The sequence below is a fragment of the Vigna umbellata genome, chromosome 9 (assembly GCF_029865625.1).
Source record: "Vigna umbellata cultivar VRB3 chromosome 9, Vumbellata_1.0, whole genome shotgun sequence".
Lineage (NCBI taxonomy): Eukaryota > Viridiplantae > Streptophyta > Magnoliopsida > Fabales > Fabaceae > Vigna > Vigna umbellata.
Window position 1 is genome coordinate 3,763,370 of NC_142173.1, and position 17,300 is coordinate 3,780,669.

Sequence of the window (17,300 nt, forward strand, 5' to 3'; positions counted from 1 at the left end):
AGATTTCCTATCCTTGCGAACATGGCTCAAGAGGTGTTAGCCATTCCTATCTCTACCGTAGCATCAGAGTGTGCATTCAGTACAGGAGGAAGAGTGGTTAGTCCTTATCGTAGTTGCCTAACGCCTAAAATAGTGGAAGTACTGGTTAAAAGGAACACCTTTCTCTATACTTTTTGATGAGGATCCTAAAGAACTTGATAAATTTGAGCAAGGTGAAACTATATGACAAATTTATATATTTTTTAATTTATATTTTAAGTGTTCAAAAATTATGAAATATTTTATTTTATTTTTGTAGAGATAACCTCTCAAGATGAAGTGGGACCTTCAAGTGCTGCTATTAATTTAGATGATTGAAACTTTGCTACAATTTGTTAGTTGTCTAAAGTACATGTGCATAAGACTATAACCTTAAAGCTTTGTTTTTCATGTTGTTTTGTCTTGGAAACGGTACACAAATGCTCAATACTGTTTTTTAAAACTACTACCTTTAATGTTAATTTCAATGTTGTGCTACAGGATGATTCATACATTGAAAGCTACATAAGCACCATCGAAGTTGATTTTGTGAGTACAATATAACACCTTTCTAACTTGTCATTTCAGACTATTACTCAATTGATCATTACATTTTACTTTGTGCAGAAAATTTACACTGTTGAGTAGGATGGGAAGACAATTAAACTAAAGATTGTATGTATGAATCTGATTGGCTTGATATTATTTTTCAGAATAGAATTCCCTCAAAGCAACTTTTCCTCTTGTTTCCTGCTTTTTCTAAAGATTGGGATTACCAAATATGCATAATAGTTGTATTACCAAATATGCCTCCACTTTGTTCCTTTATGTTTGACCTCTTTACCAAGCTTATACTTCATTAATTTGGATGTTTTATAATTATGTATAGTATATATACCATGTTTCTCCTTTTATGAAACCAAGTAGTTGGTATCTTCTGTCTTTAGTGGATTTTAGTTTGGTCAGTGTTTGGTGGTTCATCACATGACAGGTTCTATAATTATTAGTCAGTGTGTGACTGATAGTAGGAAAAAGTTGAAATGGGAAAATTTGGTTGGATGTTTGACAAGTTGTGTCTTCCTTCTTGTTCAAACACCTGCTTTTGTGTTAATTCCATGGAATTTGAAGATGATGAAGTTTGAGAGCAAGCCTTTGATTGATAGTGGCAGTGATCTTAAACTAAGACTCAAGAATGTAGTTGATGGAAAGCAGACATTGGCTTTCATTCTAATTTATAGTTAGTAGATTAGTTTTAAATTTCAGCTTTGCATAATGAATATTTGCATAATAATTGTTTGTATTGTTTTTAAGCTTTCTAAATTAATTTTTTATTAGACAATGGTAAAATCAAATTTTAGAACTAGTGTAGTTTTATTAATGCAATTTTACTAGTTAGTGTTGTAGTTATTAGTGTTGTATAGTTAATGCAGTTCTTGGTTAAAATTAGTATAATTCAGTTCAAAATTAGTATAGTTAGTAGGTCAGTTCAATTTATATTGTAGTTTACTACAGTTTAGTATAATTCAGTTCAGTACAATTTGATAAAACAAAAAACAGTTCAGTTTAGTTTTTCTGAACTATTTTTTAGTGTAGTTCAGTTTAAACAAACTAGTTTTTAATTCAATACATTTTTTAGGAGTGCAATGCAATTCAGTTTGATTTGTCCATCCCTACATTTAAGGTATTGTCAGTTTTGAAGTCTCAGTCCATTACGGTTTTATTCTTAAAAAGCGTCTTGGATAAAAGGAGAAAGAAGCATTTAAGCTACACCTTACATCAACTCCTAAGTGATATGAAACTATGAGTATTGTAGAAACAGTATATTTGTTTCGAAATTCTATTTAGAAAAGCTTATTACATTTTATGCGTCCTGAAAATTCTGTTCCAAAAGTCACTTTTATGAAAAAGTAAAATGGTGATTTTGAAAATCTTGAGGGTGCATTGAAAGTTGTTACTATTGGGCTTGTTTTGAAAACCTAGCCCACTTCCTTTTTTTTCTTTCCTTTTCTCTGTTTGCCTTTTCCCTTTTTATGTATGCTGCTACTCTCGTGACAGAGCTACGAATTTCTCAGCTTTCAATTCATTGTGCTTCTTTTCTCTTTTTTGTGTACGTTTCCTACACTTCATCTTCTTTCGTCTTCTTTATCAATGTTTTGTGCCTTCTTCATCATAAATCTTGCTACTTTTACCTTCATCATGTTTTACTCTGTAAGTTGCATCTACCATTATAATATGGTATCAGAGCTCTTCCTTTGAAGAGCTCTGTTGCACGTATCTCTGCCTTCCTTTTCTTTCTTTCTTTCTCTTTTTTCTTTTGTCTCCTTTCTTGCTCTTGTTTTCTTTGTCATGGCAGAAGATAACAATTATCTCTACATTCTTCTTGGTGAAAATCCTGCTACTGCCCTTGTCTCGCCTCTTCTTGACGATACCAACTATCATTCTTGGAGTCAATCAATGATGACTGCTCTCAGTGCCAAAAACAAGATTGAGTTTATGGTTGACAATGTTCGTCCAACTGAAGCTTGAACATGCTGCTTGGATTAGGGGGAATAACATGGTTGCGTCATGGCTTGTCCATTCTGTTTCCATGAACATCTGACAAAGTATCATATGGATGAACAAAGCTTCAGAGATCTGTAATGATCTAAAGAATAGGTTATCTCAAGGAAGCTTATCCCCTATTCTGAGCCTTCAACTTGATATCGCCACCCTCCATCAAGGTGACCTTACCATCTCTAAAAATTTTACTACTAAACTTCGCACTCTTTGTAATGAGGTAGGATTTATTGAGAATTCAAGTACGAATCTAAGTTTCATATTAAGGAGAAATAAGAAAGTTGAACAACTTACAAGAAATAAAACTCTAAACTCGTTTCTTTTAAGGTTTTGGGTTAAAGGTGATGCCATTTTTCTTATATGGGTTGAGCTCATATCTTATTGGTGTTGTGCCTCTCTTATAATTTTTTCTAGAAAGACCTATCAAAATTGGTTAGACTTAATAGAATAAATTGCAGCTTTAAAATAATTTTGAAAAATATTATTACAATATATTTTGTATAACTTTTGATAAATGATGCCATAAATAGGTTAGAGCGAAAGACAACTTTTTTTAACTTGTTCACATATGGTGATGGCATGTTATACAGTTAAGATTGCTAAATATATGTATATATTATTTTGTATAAGGATTAAGACAATCTTATTTTATATATTTGTTACGTGAACAATAGAAATTGATGATCTTACTTATTAACTAGTATAAATATGTATAAGTCTATTAAGATTGGCTTTAGATCATATTTATAACTTTATATTAATAATTTTAATACGTAAATATATATGTTTGATAACGTTTGATTTCACCGTTATTTGTGATTAAATTTTGATACTAAATGAACCCTTTTTGACTTAGAAACTTGCTTGAACTCTTGTTTTTAGTTAAGTTGTGAATAAAAAGAGTGGAGGTTAGAACTTATGATTTTCACTAAATTCCTTTGATTTTGTAGGAAATTGGAATGATTTGGAAGAGGAGTTAAAGTACCAAGGAGTTGGAATTCAGAAAGGACAGAAAAACACCAGAAAAGAAGGCTACAAAAGGTCGTAGGACGCCTGGTTGCCTCTTTCTGAGGCCCTCAGCGCAGGATGTCTCCTATGGGCGCTTGGCTGCCCTTTTTTGGAACCCTCAGCGCAGGATGGCTCGTAGCAATGCTTAAGCGCCTTTCCTAGGGAGCTAAGCGTCATTCTCCTTGTGTCGTACACCGCTTGATTGCCTCTTTTAGGGCCCTCAGTGCCACTCCTCTTATACCAGCGTCTGGCTGCCCTAAGTAGGGGCGGTGAGCGCCAGTGTGTTGGGCTTGGACTCTGTTTTCTACTCTATTTAAGGATTTGTCGTCCTAGGGTTTTTATCTTTGAGTAACAGAGACTCAAAAACATACTTTTTCACTCTCTAGAGGCAGAATTGGATGCAAGAGTTGTCATCTTCAGTTTCTAGGATTTTTCTATCACTTTTATTTCATTGTACACCTAGTTTCTCCATGATTATGGAGAACTAAACTCATTTGTTGTTGGGAAAGATGTAACCTTTAAAACCTTTAAACTCTCATGTATTTGAATTTGTTCTGAATTATTATATGCTTATTTCATTAATTGTTAGAGATTTTCTCCTTTTCTCTATGCTTGTTATGTTTTGATCATTCATAGCATGATTTTATGGTCTTCTTTGTTATTGGGAAATACCTAGAAACCATGATCTGGAGAATTTCTTCCAAAAGCAATATTGCCCAGGGATGAAGTTAGGAGGTTTGGTTATCTTAAGCTTCTATTCGTAATGCAAAATTAATTATTAGGGATGCAAGGGATTGTGGTCTAATAATTAAGGATAGGCTTTCTTCATCAAGGGGTCGGGTTTTAAGTAATTTATATAGTGACCTTAACAATTGAATGAAGAAGATGAATTCTTATATGCATGAGAGTAATGATGGTGAAATCTAAACCCCAACAACATACTCATCTCATATTATCAAAATCATCCATTCACTTTTGTGTTTTGCCCCAATTGATCAAATTAGATTTATATTTACTTTTTCTGCATTTTTGCATTGTAAACCAATGAAATCGTTCTTAAGTCTTAATTAGTTAAGGTATTACATGATTGTCTAGTGTCGTGAGTCTTCTAGAATACGATACTTGGTCTTACCATTTTATATTACTTGATACGATTTGGTACACTTACCGATGTGTTAACCATGTTCAAAACTGAGTTTGTAGGGAGAAGTATCTTATTATTTTTTTTATTTTTTTTTTATTATTATAATAGATTATTTTGGTTAAAGAATGGACCAAAAGAACTTAAATTTATAATTGGAATCAGATATAGTATCCTTAAAAAGATTGGAGGAAATGAAAGAAAGAAATAATAGTTTGAAATATACATTATCAGAGGGAAAGGGAGAAATGAACATATAAAGATTATAATTTTTAATATAAAAAGGCTTAGGGGTAGTGAAAGAGAGATATCTTAGAAAAATTATATCAAAATAGTAAATAGATATGATATGCATCCAAAAAAACTAAAATTGCAATGATAAACAATGTATTGCAATATAGGAAAATAACAATTTTGAGTCTTATAAAGAATGACTTTGGAGGTATAGTAAGCATTTTGGTGTACAAGTATGTTTAAGAAATATAGGATAAGTAAGGGGTTTTGGTCTTTGAGGGAAACTTCAAAATCAGATATGCTTTAGATGATCCAGTCTCTCCTTAAATGATCTTGTCTCAACATTTGTGTGCTGAGTACCACTTGTCTACTTTAGGTCTAGTGTTGAAAGTCAAGGTTTTAGCACTAGGCACCCTATTTATATTTTGATTTTTTATGTTCTTTTCTTTTATTTCGTATGGATGAAGAATGTATTGATACTTAAAGTTTGATTGGTAGAATATATGAAATGTTATGAAGGTTTATGCATGAGTTTATATATGCATTAAAGTATGGTTTGACAAGAGTTTCTAAGGTGAAATTCTAAATGGTTGTTTCAAGTATTGTATATATAAATATAGGAGCTTAGTCTTGGGTGCTATCTTGACACTCTAATGGTCACTCAGTCTTAATGGAGGTATCTTATGTGTATATAAACTCATGTCCATATCTTATTTTATCCAATGTGGGACTTTGTTTGTACCCAACATCCTCCCCTCAAACAAAGGACTATGGTTCTCCACCTCCACTACAGCGGAAGTCTTTTTTCCTATCCTCGAGTACACCATGGTCATCACTTTTCTTTCACAATTCATGGTCAAACACTAAGCATCTCTTGCTCTCCACCTCTCATGATTCACTTTCAGGCTATGGCCACCTAACAGGGCTTCACTTGATCATGGAGGGACGTACTCAACCGAGCCCGGTCACCAGACCTGAACCTGGCTCTGATACCATTTGTAGGGAGGTTCAACACACACACATACACATAGATCTTCACACTGATAAGATATTGTCCACTTTGGGCCAAGTCCTCACAGATTTGCTTTTGGTACCACTCCAAAAGGTCTTTTATCAATGAAGGTATCTTATGTGTATATAAACTCATGTCCACCTCTTATTTTATCCGATGTGGGACTTTGTTCGTACCCAACATATCTTATAGGAAAATCTCACGATACATGCACTCTGATATTTTCCTGAAATTGAGTCTTATTATTCATTGATAATGGAAAGACTTTAAATAGCCATAACACTTACAATATTACGAGGAATAAAGATAAAATATCAACTATCTTAAAAATAAAATTTTTTTAATCTATCATAAAATAATATTGTACCTAGATAAACCGAAAATCATAACTACGTATCCCTATTTTATCTCTATCAAATCAAACTAAATATTACTATACCCAAAAACTAATAAAATAAGATTTAAACAAAATTATTAATAAAACCCTAAAATTTAAGTTTATCCCAACAAACTCCCCCATAAACTTAAATTCTTCCTTCCTTCATTTGGCTTTTCATGTGCATCATCCTACTCTGGGTTTGCATCTTCTCTCCAAGATTTTCAACTCCAAGTCATACAACCGGTTCTTCTTTGCTTTTCCCTGTGTTGTTAGACGACCATGCTTATCCTTTAAATACAGTACCTGATTTTTCATAAAAAATGAATTACCTTTTTCAATTATCTGACTCATGCTCAAAATATTGCTCTTCAGCTCCGGAACATAGTAAACATCCATAATCTCTCCAACTCGTCCATTCTTTTGCATATGTCGAATTGTTCCACGCCCTTTCACGACCACCTTGGAGTCATCTCCAAAAGACATACATTTAGCCTCCACCTTAGTGAGTTTATCAAAAGCGTTCTCGTTTCCACACATTTGATTGCTTGCCCCAGTATCTAGATACCATACCGAGTTGGTAGAAATCTCATCAGCCTTCATCTCTTCTTCATCTTCTTCTTCCCTATTTTTATCTGGTTCATGAACGCTATATGCTTTCTCTTCCTTTTCAAGAGCCGCCTTCTTCAGCTCCTCAAGCTCAACCTTCTGTTCATCTAGAAGCCTCCTTATCTGCTGAATCTCTTCATCTTTTTGTTTGAGTTCTTTCTCCAGATTTTCCTTCTCCACAATCGTTGCATCCTTTACCAAAATCACTTCATCCATTGTTGTGATTGGGCCTTCCATGTCCACTACATCCAAGCTCTTTACCAGGAATAATTCTTCTGCATCTTTAGTAAGGAGATTCGTCTCCCCCTTTGTCTCGATCTTGCAATACTTTGCAATATGGCCTACCTTACCACAATTATAGCACTTGCTTGATCTACACTCATTTGCATAGTGACCATACTTGCCACACTTAAAACATTAAACTCCTGACCGATCTCCTCGGCCTTTCCCTTGTCCTCGATCATGCCAATTCTGCTGACCGGTTTGCTCTTCATCATCATTCTCAAAATTACCTCGGTCACATCCATCTCGTTGTCTTCCTCCTCGCCATCTACCGCCAAGACCTCGACTTTGATTAATCCGAGATTTATTCGAGTCAAACTGTACCTGTAGTGCTTGATCGTCGGGTTCCCTCTTTTTCTTTTTTTTCCTCAATTCGTGGGCTTTTAATGACCCAACTAACTCCTCCACAGTGAGAGTTGACAAATCCTTTGTCTCTTCAATAGTGACCACGATACTTTCAAAATCATCCGTCAGATTTCTCAAGATCTTTTCCGCAACCCGGTTAGGAGGAACCTCTTCTCCGTTCATTCCGAGTTGGTTAGCCATCTTCTACACTCGAGTTATAAACTCGGCAACTCCCTCATTTTCATCCATCTTCATATGTTTAAACTATCTTCTGAGAGCTTGTACTCGAACCTGCTTCACGAGGGTATCTCCTTTGTATGCCACCTTTAGAATTTCCCATGCTTATTTTGCTGACTTTGCATTAGCTATTTTCTCGAATCCAGATTCATCCACTACATTATACAGAAAGTACAGAGCCGACCTGTCTTTCACTCGTGTCTTTTTCAATGCAGCAATCTGGTTCACTGTTTGATGCTCATCATCCGCGGGTTCATTGTACCCGTCCTCCACTATCTCCCATACATCTTGGGATCTAAGAAGAACCTTCATCTGCAAAGACCAATTTTCGTAATTGGTATTTTCTGACAATTGTGGCACACTCATCCCATTAACTACCTTTGTCATCTCTCTCATACAAAAAATCAAGCACTCACTTTTTCTCTCACGGTGTCTGATTTTCTCCTCTCTCTTTCTCTCTCTCGGTACTCAGAGCATAAAGCTTTGATACCACTAATGAGAAAATCTCACAATACACGCACTCTGATATTTTCCTGAAATTGAGTCTTGTTATTCATTGATAATTGAAAGGCTTTAAATAGCCATAACACTTACAATATTATGAGGAATAAAAATAAAATATCAATTATCTTAAAAATAAAATTTGTTTAATCTATCATAAAATAATATTGTACCTAGATAAACCGAAAATCATAACTACGTATCCCTATTTTATCTCTATCAAATCAAGCTAAATATTACTATACCCAAAAACTAATAAAATAAGATTTAAACAAAATTATTAATAAAACCCTAAAATTTAGGTTTATCCCAACAATAGGAGGTCCTAGTTTAGGTGTTTTACCTTGGCCTAAGACGCATAATGGACTAATCTGGTCAGTGTGGTAGGGTAAAACCCATTGAAAATGACTCTATAGAGCAATATAGGTCACCACAAGTGCATAACCTACCATAACTCAACATTCATACATTTATCCGGATGGTCAAGTTTAGGTCTTAATGATATGTTTAGAATGTTTGCTTGTTGGGATGAAATGTAATATAAGATGATTTATGAAACTCTATGTTTGATTCTTTTAGCATTAGTTTACCCATTTTGTGTTTCTTTGTTAGTTGTTTGCTTGTTTTTGTTTGTTTTTCTTTTTACAATGATCACCTTATTAGTGTGAACAAAAGAAAACGATCTTTCAGTAAAACAAATATTAGGAGGAGATTACGCAAACATGTAGATTTAGATCAATTAGTTTACTTAACTTATTTTAAACGACTTTATGTAAATAATTCTTTTTTAAAAGTTTTTGTATATAAAGTTGAACTTATAGTTATTTTTTAATAACTATGAAAATACTTTATATATTCTCATCTTATCAACTCTTCATTATTTATTAATTTTGTGATGTTTTCTAAATAATATTTTTAAATTATTTAAAAGGAGATGTTACATAAAGTTATCTTAAAATTGATTAATAATTATTCCATAACTTAGTTATATTTGTACCGACTCCAATAATTTGTTTGGAAATTTTGTAAATTAATTATTTATAACATTAATATGATTGGTAAACCTTTATCTTGTTTAACTATGATAATACTTATTAGCAAAAAATTGCAACAGTTAGCTAAATGCAAATTTTCTTTTACTAAAATATTGTGTTAAATTATTGATTTTTATTAATGTCAATTTTTAATTGTTAGATGTAGAAGCATCAAAATATGTGTATGGATCAATTTGAAAAACTCACAATACATGTAAAGGTAAAACAAAGGAATTACGGTCTAAATTGAACTGTACAATTTATGTATAAAAAAATAAGAATTCTCATTGTAAAAAGTAAAAAAATAAAATAAAATAGAAGATTTATGCTAATAACATTCTCGCATTCAATCATTTTAAGGTATATAAAGAGTAAAACAAGTCATTCACAGTGACGAAGCCAACAGTTGTGAACAATCTTTCAATATAAAACTTCTCGAAAAGTAACTAGATATATCACCTTCTAAAATAAAACAAAAACAAAAAAAATGTAATTGATTCTATTTTAGTTATCACAAATAAAATACTTTTTGTATATTATTTTCTATAAATATTCTTATTTATTTTACTGTATGATGATGCATGAGGTGACCTTTTCAATGGTGAAAAAGTTTTACTAAACTATTATATGACGATGATAAAGATGATTTAACAAAATATATGGAAAAAAGTTAAAATAACTTATTAAGTAAAATTTATTTAAGCATTCCCTGTTTTAATTTTGGTAGCAAGTGAGATTTTTGAAGGAATTTAGTTTGAGACAACATATGCATATGTTTTCGTGGTCTACAATTGTTGTGAATAGGAATGGATGATTCGTATGTATAAAGGAAGTGTCCCCTCTCAAACAAATGTACATGCAAAGTCGGTTGCAAAATAATTGGTTTGCATGTGCTTCCATTGTTCTTGATTGAGAAATTCATATCATCTTATCCATTCACCCACATCCAAGTATCAATATATTATATTCAAGGTATCATCAGCTATGGATTCGTATAAAAGATATTGATAATCTTTAATATTTATAGGATATTTAGATAATGAAAATATTTCTTTTTATGAATTTTTCATTACTTAATAGCTTAAAATTCTGTATTTATATAAGATTTTTCTTTTATATAGTCAATCAAACTAAAAAAATTTCAAAATTCACCACATAAATGAAAATAAATTTTATAGTTTTCAAAAACACATTTGTATTGGATCAAAATTTGATAATTATTGATGATGGAACCCATCATCAAAATTGTTTTTCAAGTGTTATAAATTAGATCCCTTGTAATTACAATTTGTTTCTACTTTTTTATTATTATTTACAATGAGTTTATAAATACTTATTATATTTATAGTTTCATCTTTAACTAATTTGCAATATTGAGTTAAGAAATAGATTTTTAATTTAACTCAACATTACAAAATCAATTTTTAATGAGATTTACATTTATATGCATGTGCGTGTGTGTGTTTTTTTTTTTTTACTTTTTTACATTTTATTAAATATTTTTTAATGAACATAGGATGATAAAAAATCATAAGAAATAATTATTATAAATGGGAATAAAAAATTTCGCGATCATAATTGAGTGAAAAATTATTAAACTTTCTCATAAAACATATACATATGTATATCTTTTCAGTAAAAGTGAAAAATTTTAGATTCTCCAAAAGAATCTCATTGTAATGGAAATGAAAATAAAAGAGTTGTTCTAAAGACCCTCTTGAAAGTACAAGGTAAAAAGTGATAGATGCAATGATAGAGTAGTTTTTTTATTTCATGTGTTTGAATAAAAATGAAATAAAATTAGGGATTGTTGTTGGGGGTAGCTTCCTAGAAAGTGTCTCTAAGAGATAACTGTACTTAGAAAAGAAGAAATAATAGAGCCATGGGAAGAGATCGTACTTGGTGTATGACTTTTCCATGATCATGTGCATTCATATGATAAAAAAGATTAACATATAGTAAAGTAAAGTAACATCCTTTTTGTTTTGTGCCTCACAACTAAATATTCCATTCCCATGGACATACATAATCCACCTCTTCATATTGTAGGTCCAACATTTCCTTCTCTTCTTCCAAAATGAGAAGATATCAATGCTAAAATGAAAATTAAAAAAAAAGGAAAAATTAGCATTGAACCCATTTTGGAGATGGGTATACAAAAACAAAAAGAAAAATGTATAAAAATGAAAAATATAATAATACTTTAGAGATGAGAGGGAAACATAGACAAGTTAAAATAAAGACTCAAATGTGTGTTTTGATAATACTTCTATTTGTTGAATTTTGATTTTTTTATTACATTCTTGGAAATTGTGGTTCTAAAAGTTTTTTTTTCTGAAATATTTTTAATTTCTTTTTCTCCTGAAATAGTCTATTAAATAATGATGTCTAGCAGTCCATATAACCATATAAAATATATAGAATATGATATTTTGGAAGATAAGAAAAGAAAATTACTAAAGACAAAAAAACAACGGGCTTTGGAAAGAAGAAAAAAAAGTGTAAAATGAAATAGAATGTAAATTACAATTGATTTAATTTTGTAATTGTCATCTATAATCTATAATAATATACATATAAAGAACTTAATTTTTATTTTAATTTTAATAATTTTTTAAATCACAGCATAAAATGTGACACCCGGACACTGACGAGGGTGGGGAGTGACGTCGGTGCAAGAGGCATGAAGTGCAAGGGGCACAGACAAGGAGCGGCTCCTGGCAGGCCTCGAGTGGAAGGGACACATGGATGAATCGAACATACACAGAAATGAGAGAGATCTAGAGACTGTGTAGGTATGAGACTATACAGTTGAAGGATAGCTTAAAGGGATTGATTTGATTACTCATATCACCAAATGCATTTACTTTTTATCATAAGAACTCCATGATTAAGCGTGCTTAGCTTAGAGTAACTTAGAGACACAAAAAGACTACGTACAGTTATTTCTTACCTTACAATTAACACAATACCTCGTTGTTATGACACTAGTAAAAAAACGTCATTTTAACACGCTATATACGCCTCGGTTTTACTAGAACCGAAGCGTATAAAAGCACGGTGGCATTTTCGTAGTTTTATGGAAGTTATATGCCTCGGTTTAAAAAAACCCGAAACGCCAGATATCTACTACCTCGGTTAAGTCAAAAACCGAGGCATAAAGGTTCAATATATTTTCAAAATTGCCATTATAGTTTTTACTTTTTTTTATTTTCTGATATAATAGGCACCGGTTAAACTGAATAACCGAAGCAGTATCATTATATCATCTCGGATATATTTTGAACCGAGGCACAATAGGCAGTCCAGACCCGTGACCTAATAAAGGGATCAGCTTTATTTTCAGTTTCAGATCTGCCCTTTCTCTTCTTCCCTTTCTCTTCTTCTTGAACGCAGATTCCCTTTCTCTTCTTCCCTTGAACGCAGACCAGAGTACAGGAGAGTGTTGTGATGGAGGTGAGTGGCCAGCGAAGACGCGGCGAGACGCGGGGAGGCGAGGCGCGGCGAGGCGAGGCACGGCGAGGCGAGGCACGGCGAGGACGGGTCTGATAGCGACGAGGCGAGGCGCGGCGAGAACGCGTCTGATCGCGGCGAGGCGAGGCGCGGCGAGAACGCGTCTGATAGCAGCGAGGCGAGGCGCGGCGAGGACGCGTCTGATAGCGGCGAGGCGAGGCGCGGTGCGGCGAGGCGAGGCACGGTGCGGCGAGGTCGCGTCTGATAGTGGTGAGGCGCGGCGCTGCGAGGTCACGTATGGTAGCGGCGAGGCGCGGCGCGGTGAGGTCTTCGATGGAGACGACTACGCGAGGACGTTGGCAGTTCACGGCGCGGCGGGGTCGCGTCTGGTAGCGGTGAGGCGCGGCGGTGGCGGTGGCGCGTTGCGAGGAAGCGACAGTGGAGGGAATTGTTTTTCAATTTGACATTTTAGGGTTTCTGAAATGCAGAATTGGAGAATTAGGTTTTTCAGATTTGGGATTTTTGTTAGGGTTTCAGCCATTCATCTCATTTCAGTTTTGTTATCTGAGTGTGTTATCTGAGTTTGTGAAACAATTTGTTATCTGAGTTTGTTTGTGAAACAATGTTATCTGAGTTTATGAAACAGCTTGGTTATGTCTTCGGATTGTAGAGGGGTCTTGTTCATCTTTTAAGGTTTTTCAGTTTTGGGTATTTGAAATTAGAATCTGGGATTGAAATCAAAATAAAAAAATAGATCTTACTGCCTCGGTTCAAGTTCTACCCGAGGCAGTAGAGACAGACAAAATAACTCGGTCCATAACCGAAACAAAAAGTCTACAATTTTTTGTCTCGTCTGAATACGCTCCGGTTCAAGAACCGGTGCAAATGATTAAAATTAACCGGTGCGAATGCCCTTCCTTGTATTAGTGTGATTAAGACAACATTAAAAACGATAGTTCATTATACACTATTTTAAAAAATATATTTCATTTAATACATTTATAGTAAAAAATAATAATTAATTAAATAAAGTAACATTTTGATTTCAAGCAATTTGTTTTTGTTTTAGAAAGTTGAGAATGATTGAAGAATTAAATTTAAAAGAAAAGTATAATGTTGGAAGTTTAGGTTTTGGAAGAGTGAAGGAAAGGAGCATGATGTGTTATTCAAACGGAAGCAGAGCGTGTTATTGAAATTCAAGCATTTGAATTTTAAATTTTGTCATATTTATATTCGTTAGTTATCCATAAACAATTATTGAATTAAAGGATGTCTCATCATCACATGCAATGTCTCCATCGTGCCCAAACCAATCAATTTAAGTCAACCTCTCATAATAACAAAAATAACTTAAAATGCCCTTTGGATTACACAATTTCACTAAATATCTTCTCAGTAGCAATACACTAAAACATCACTAAAATTATTACTATCATTGACAATCTAAAATTTTAAAATAATTAATATTATTTTATTTTCTCAGTTTTATTCAATACCAAACTTAGATTTTCTTTTTTCTTTTTATGAAACATAATTTAAAAATAACCTAGTCAAATTTATACAAAAAATCAATATCACTTTCAATTCAAAATTTTAACATCATAAATTTATGAATATTTTTATATATTATTTTATTTTCTTATTTTTACTTAACATAAAACTTAGATCTACATTTAAATTTTCAAAGATCATCTTATAAGATTAAATTTAAACTTAAATTTCAAAAATATTATTTGAGATTTGATCTTAATTAAATTTATTGTGTCTATTGTATTATCTGCAAAAAAGTTTATCATAGTTTTGTACTAAAAAAAACTTCAATGCATAACTTGAGAAATATATTATCTTACTAAGAAATTTTATAAAAGTGTATTATATTTAAATGTATTTTCTTAAAAGCGGATACAAAAATTGTATCCCATATCCGTTTTCGTTAACTTTAAATATACTCATGTCTACAATTTTATCCACCAAAATATTTATTAAATGTAATTTTATAAAAAGAAGTAAAAGCAAAAAAAAAATGATATCATAAAAAATTCAACCTAAGAATGATTATTTTTCTTTTATTCAAGACCAAATTACAATTATATAAATTTCAAAACAAAATATATAACCTAATTATATTTCGCGATTTAAAACAGGATAATATAACTCCGAATATATATATACATACCTCCACTCGTACACCCAATTTAAAACGATTAATATTATTTATATTTATATAAATAATTAATGAATATGAATATTTTTCATTAAATTTGGGACAGATTGAAATAGTAATTACTCAAAACTATGAGTTTATTTTTCATCACAGTTTAAATAACCTAATATATGTTCAAAATTTTAGAGTTTTTGTTTCAGGACTTTACTTTCTGTTTTTAAAATATTAACGGTCGAATCATCAATACGTATGTGTACATCTTATTTCAGTACACTTGAATTGTATAAGTAACACAAATACGATAAAAAAAAATAACATATTTAATTAATTGTAGAATTGTCACGCATAATTTTGAACTCGCGGAATTTTAATTGAAATGCATGTCTGATTGCCTTATTTAAATATTTGGAACAACTTTCCTAGTTGAAAACTCCTTTTTTTTTTCTTTTAAAGATAAAAACGGTTGCAATATATAAGAAAAGAATGTTACGAGGTATTAAAAAGCAAGGGAATAAAAATTACTAATGAAGCATAGTAATCAGGAATTTCGAATGTCAGTACAATTCAATTATTAATCACACCAAAAGAATCACAAAAATGATTGCCAAAAAGGTTACAAATAAAAAGGAGAGGCAACGGGAATCTTAGGGTACAAATGAAAATTATGATAATAAGACAAGGATAATTTTAGTATTTTTAGACCAAGTTTTTCTAAGAAAATTTAAAATATAAAATGAACATTTTAAATGCTTAAAACTAACTTATATATACAATAATTTATAAAAATGTTATTATATTTTTAAATTGTCTTTTAATTCATATATAATTGCTCTAAATCCTTTTTTTTATGATTGGCATTTATTTTGATTTTATCAGTTGACTAATGTGAACTTTTCACCTAGTTTAGTCATATAAAGATTTAGTTGTGTTTATTTATGTAATTTAGATCTTTATAATTTTGAAAATTTTACGATTTTATATGTTTTTATATAGTTTGAATAATTCTAGATAAGGAAACCATATGTGCATTTTGTAAGTTAGAAATTAACTTTAGGAATAGAGAACATGATTGAAATTAGTTTGAAAATATAGAATAATTAAGTGTGTATTGTTTGTTTGTGGAATTTGACATAAATGGCATATTGACTATGAACATGAATTTTGAAATAGTTGAATTTAAATATAAAAGTAAGTATTTGAAGTTGGTTTGAATTGTAAGTTTTGTATAACTCATGAACTTTTGAAAAATTAACTTTTGCACTAACTCATAAGTGAGTGAGGTATGATTATGACATTGTAAAGAATTCATGTATAGATCCTTACTATACGTAAGTATAAACGGATGAATATATATATATATATATATATATATATATATATATATGGCATAAAAATATAAAAAAATTCATTTTTTAAAAGATTATGCAAGCAAAATATAAAAATATTTTAGTGACACGTGTCATACATAAAATCCACAACCTATATATCGTCGGAAAAAAAAATATTGAGTACAAGGTACTGCGAAAGGTAAGTTGGCAGCACAATAAATAATTGATTACAGCATAAAATAGAAAAGGAGAGACTAAAGCAAGAAGCCTTTATTTATTTCAGCTATCTTTTCTGTCTATAAAATTCATTGGATTCAAAGACATCATAGGTTAAACATTTGAGTGCTAACTTGTGTTTTTTAAGCTCATACTATACTTTTCCTTTTCTTTGGAGTGTCAAAGGTTGAGTTGAAAAGAAATATCGATTAAATTTTATTGATTTAGAAAATTTCTAATTTGTTTTACTTATATATCATCAATATGTAGATTGAATAGACGGACTCATTTAAGTTTTTGTTTTGTTCTATATGTATTGATATATAATAATATTATAATGACTAACGAAGAGAGAAAATAAAAATTAAAGTGTCAATCTTTATATATAATAAGTTGAAATATAAATCATTTAAATATTATTGAATAAATTTTAATAAAAAATAATAAAGAGTTGTTGTTAATGAATTACGAATTAATTTATTTTTAATTTGTTGAACTTAATAATTTAATTTAGTTTAATCTAGTTGAATAAAATTATATTTTTTTACACAACCTAACTTAGCCATGTGATAAGTGAGATTGCATTAGAGATATACTTTTATCTTTGGAAAAATAATAAAGATATGTTTGGGACCATTTTCCCTTATATGCTACTTTAAGTACATTAGAATGATTAAAAAAATTGTTTTGAATAGGTGAATGATTGATTTTAGTATTTTAGGGTTACGTGTGAAAATATGGTTTGTTTAAATGTTGATTAGGAAGTATTCTTATTTGTTTCTCAAA

The 17,300-nt window shown here is 31.2% G+C and overlaps 1 protein-coding gene across 1 annotated transcript; it reads right to left on the reverse strand.

The window, feature by feature from the left end:
* Window positions 1–6,531: 6,531 nt before the first annotated feature.
* On the reverse strand, window positions 6,532–7,782 carry LOC148192338 (uncharacterized). Its single transcript, XM_088098608.1, has 2 exons — window positions 7,385–7,782; window positions 6,532–7,327 (listed from the first exon to the last, which is right to left on the reverse strand). Exons 1-2 carry the CDS (start codon window positions 7,780–7,782, stop codon window positions 6,532–6,534), a joined length of 1,194 nt encoding a protein of 397 aa, XP_087954734.1.
* Between the last annotated feature and the right edge of the window lie 9,518 nt (window positions 7,783–17,300).

Excerpts from the sequence above, each read along its gene's own strand:
- LOC148192338 (XM_088098608.1), bottom strand. The coding sequence starts at position 7,782 with ATGGCTAACCAACTCGGAATGAACGGAGAAGAGGTTCCTCCTAACCGG. Across the intron at positions 7,328-7,384 it reads GGGAAAGGCCGAGGAGATCG|ATCAAGCAAGTGCTATAATT; the intron begins GTCAGGAGTTTA and ends AAATGAGTGTAG.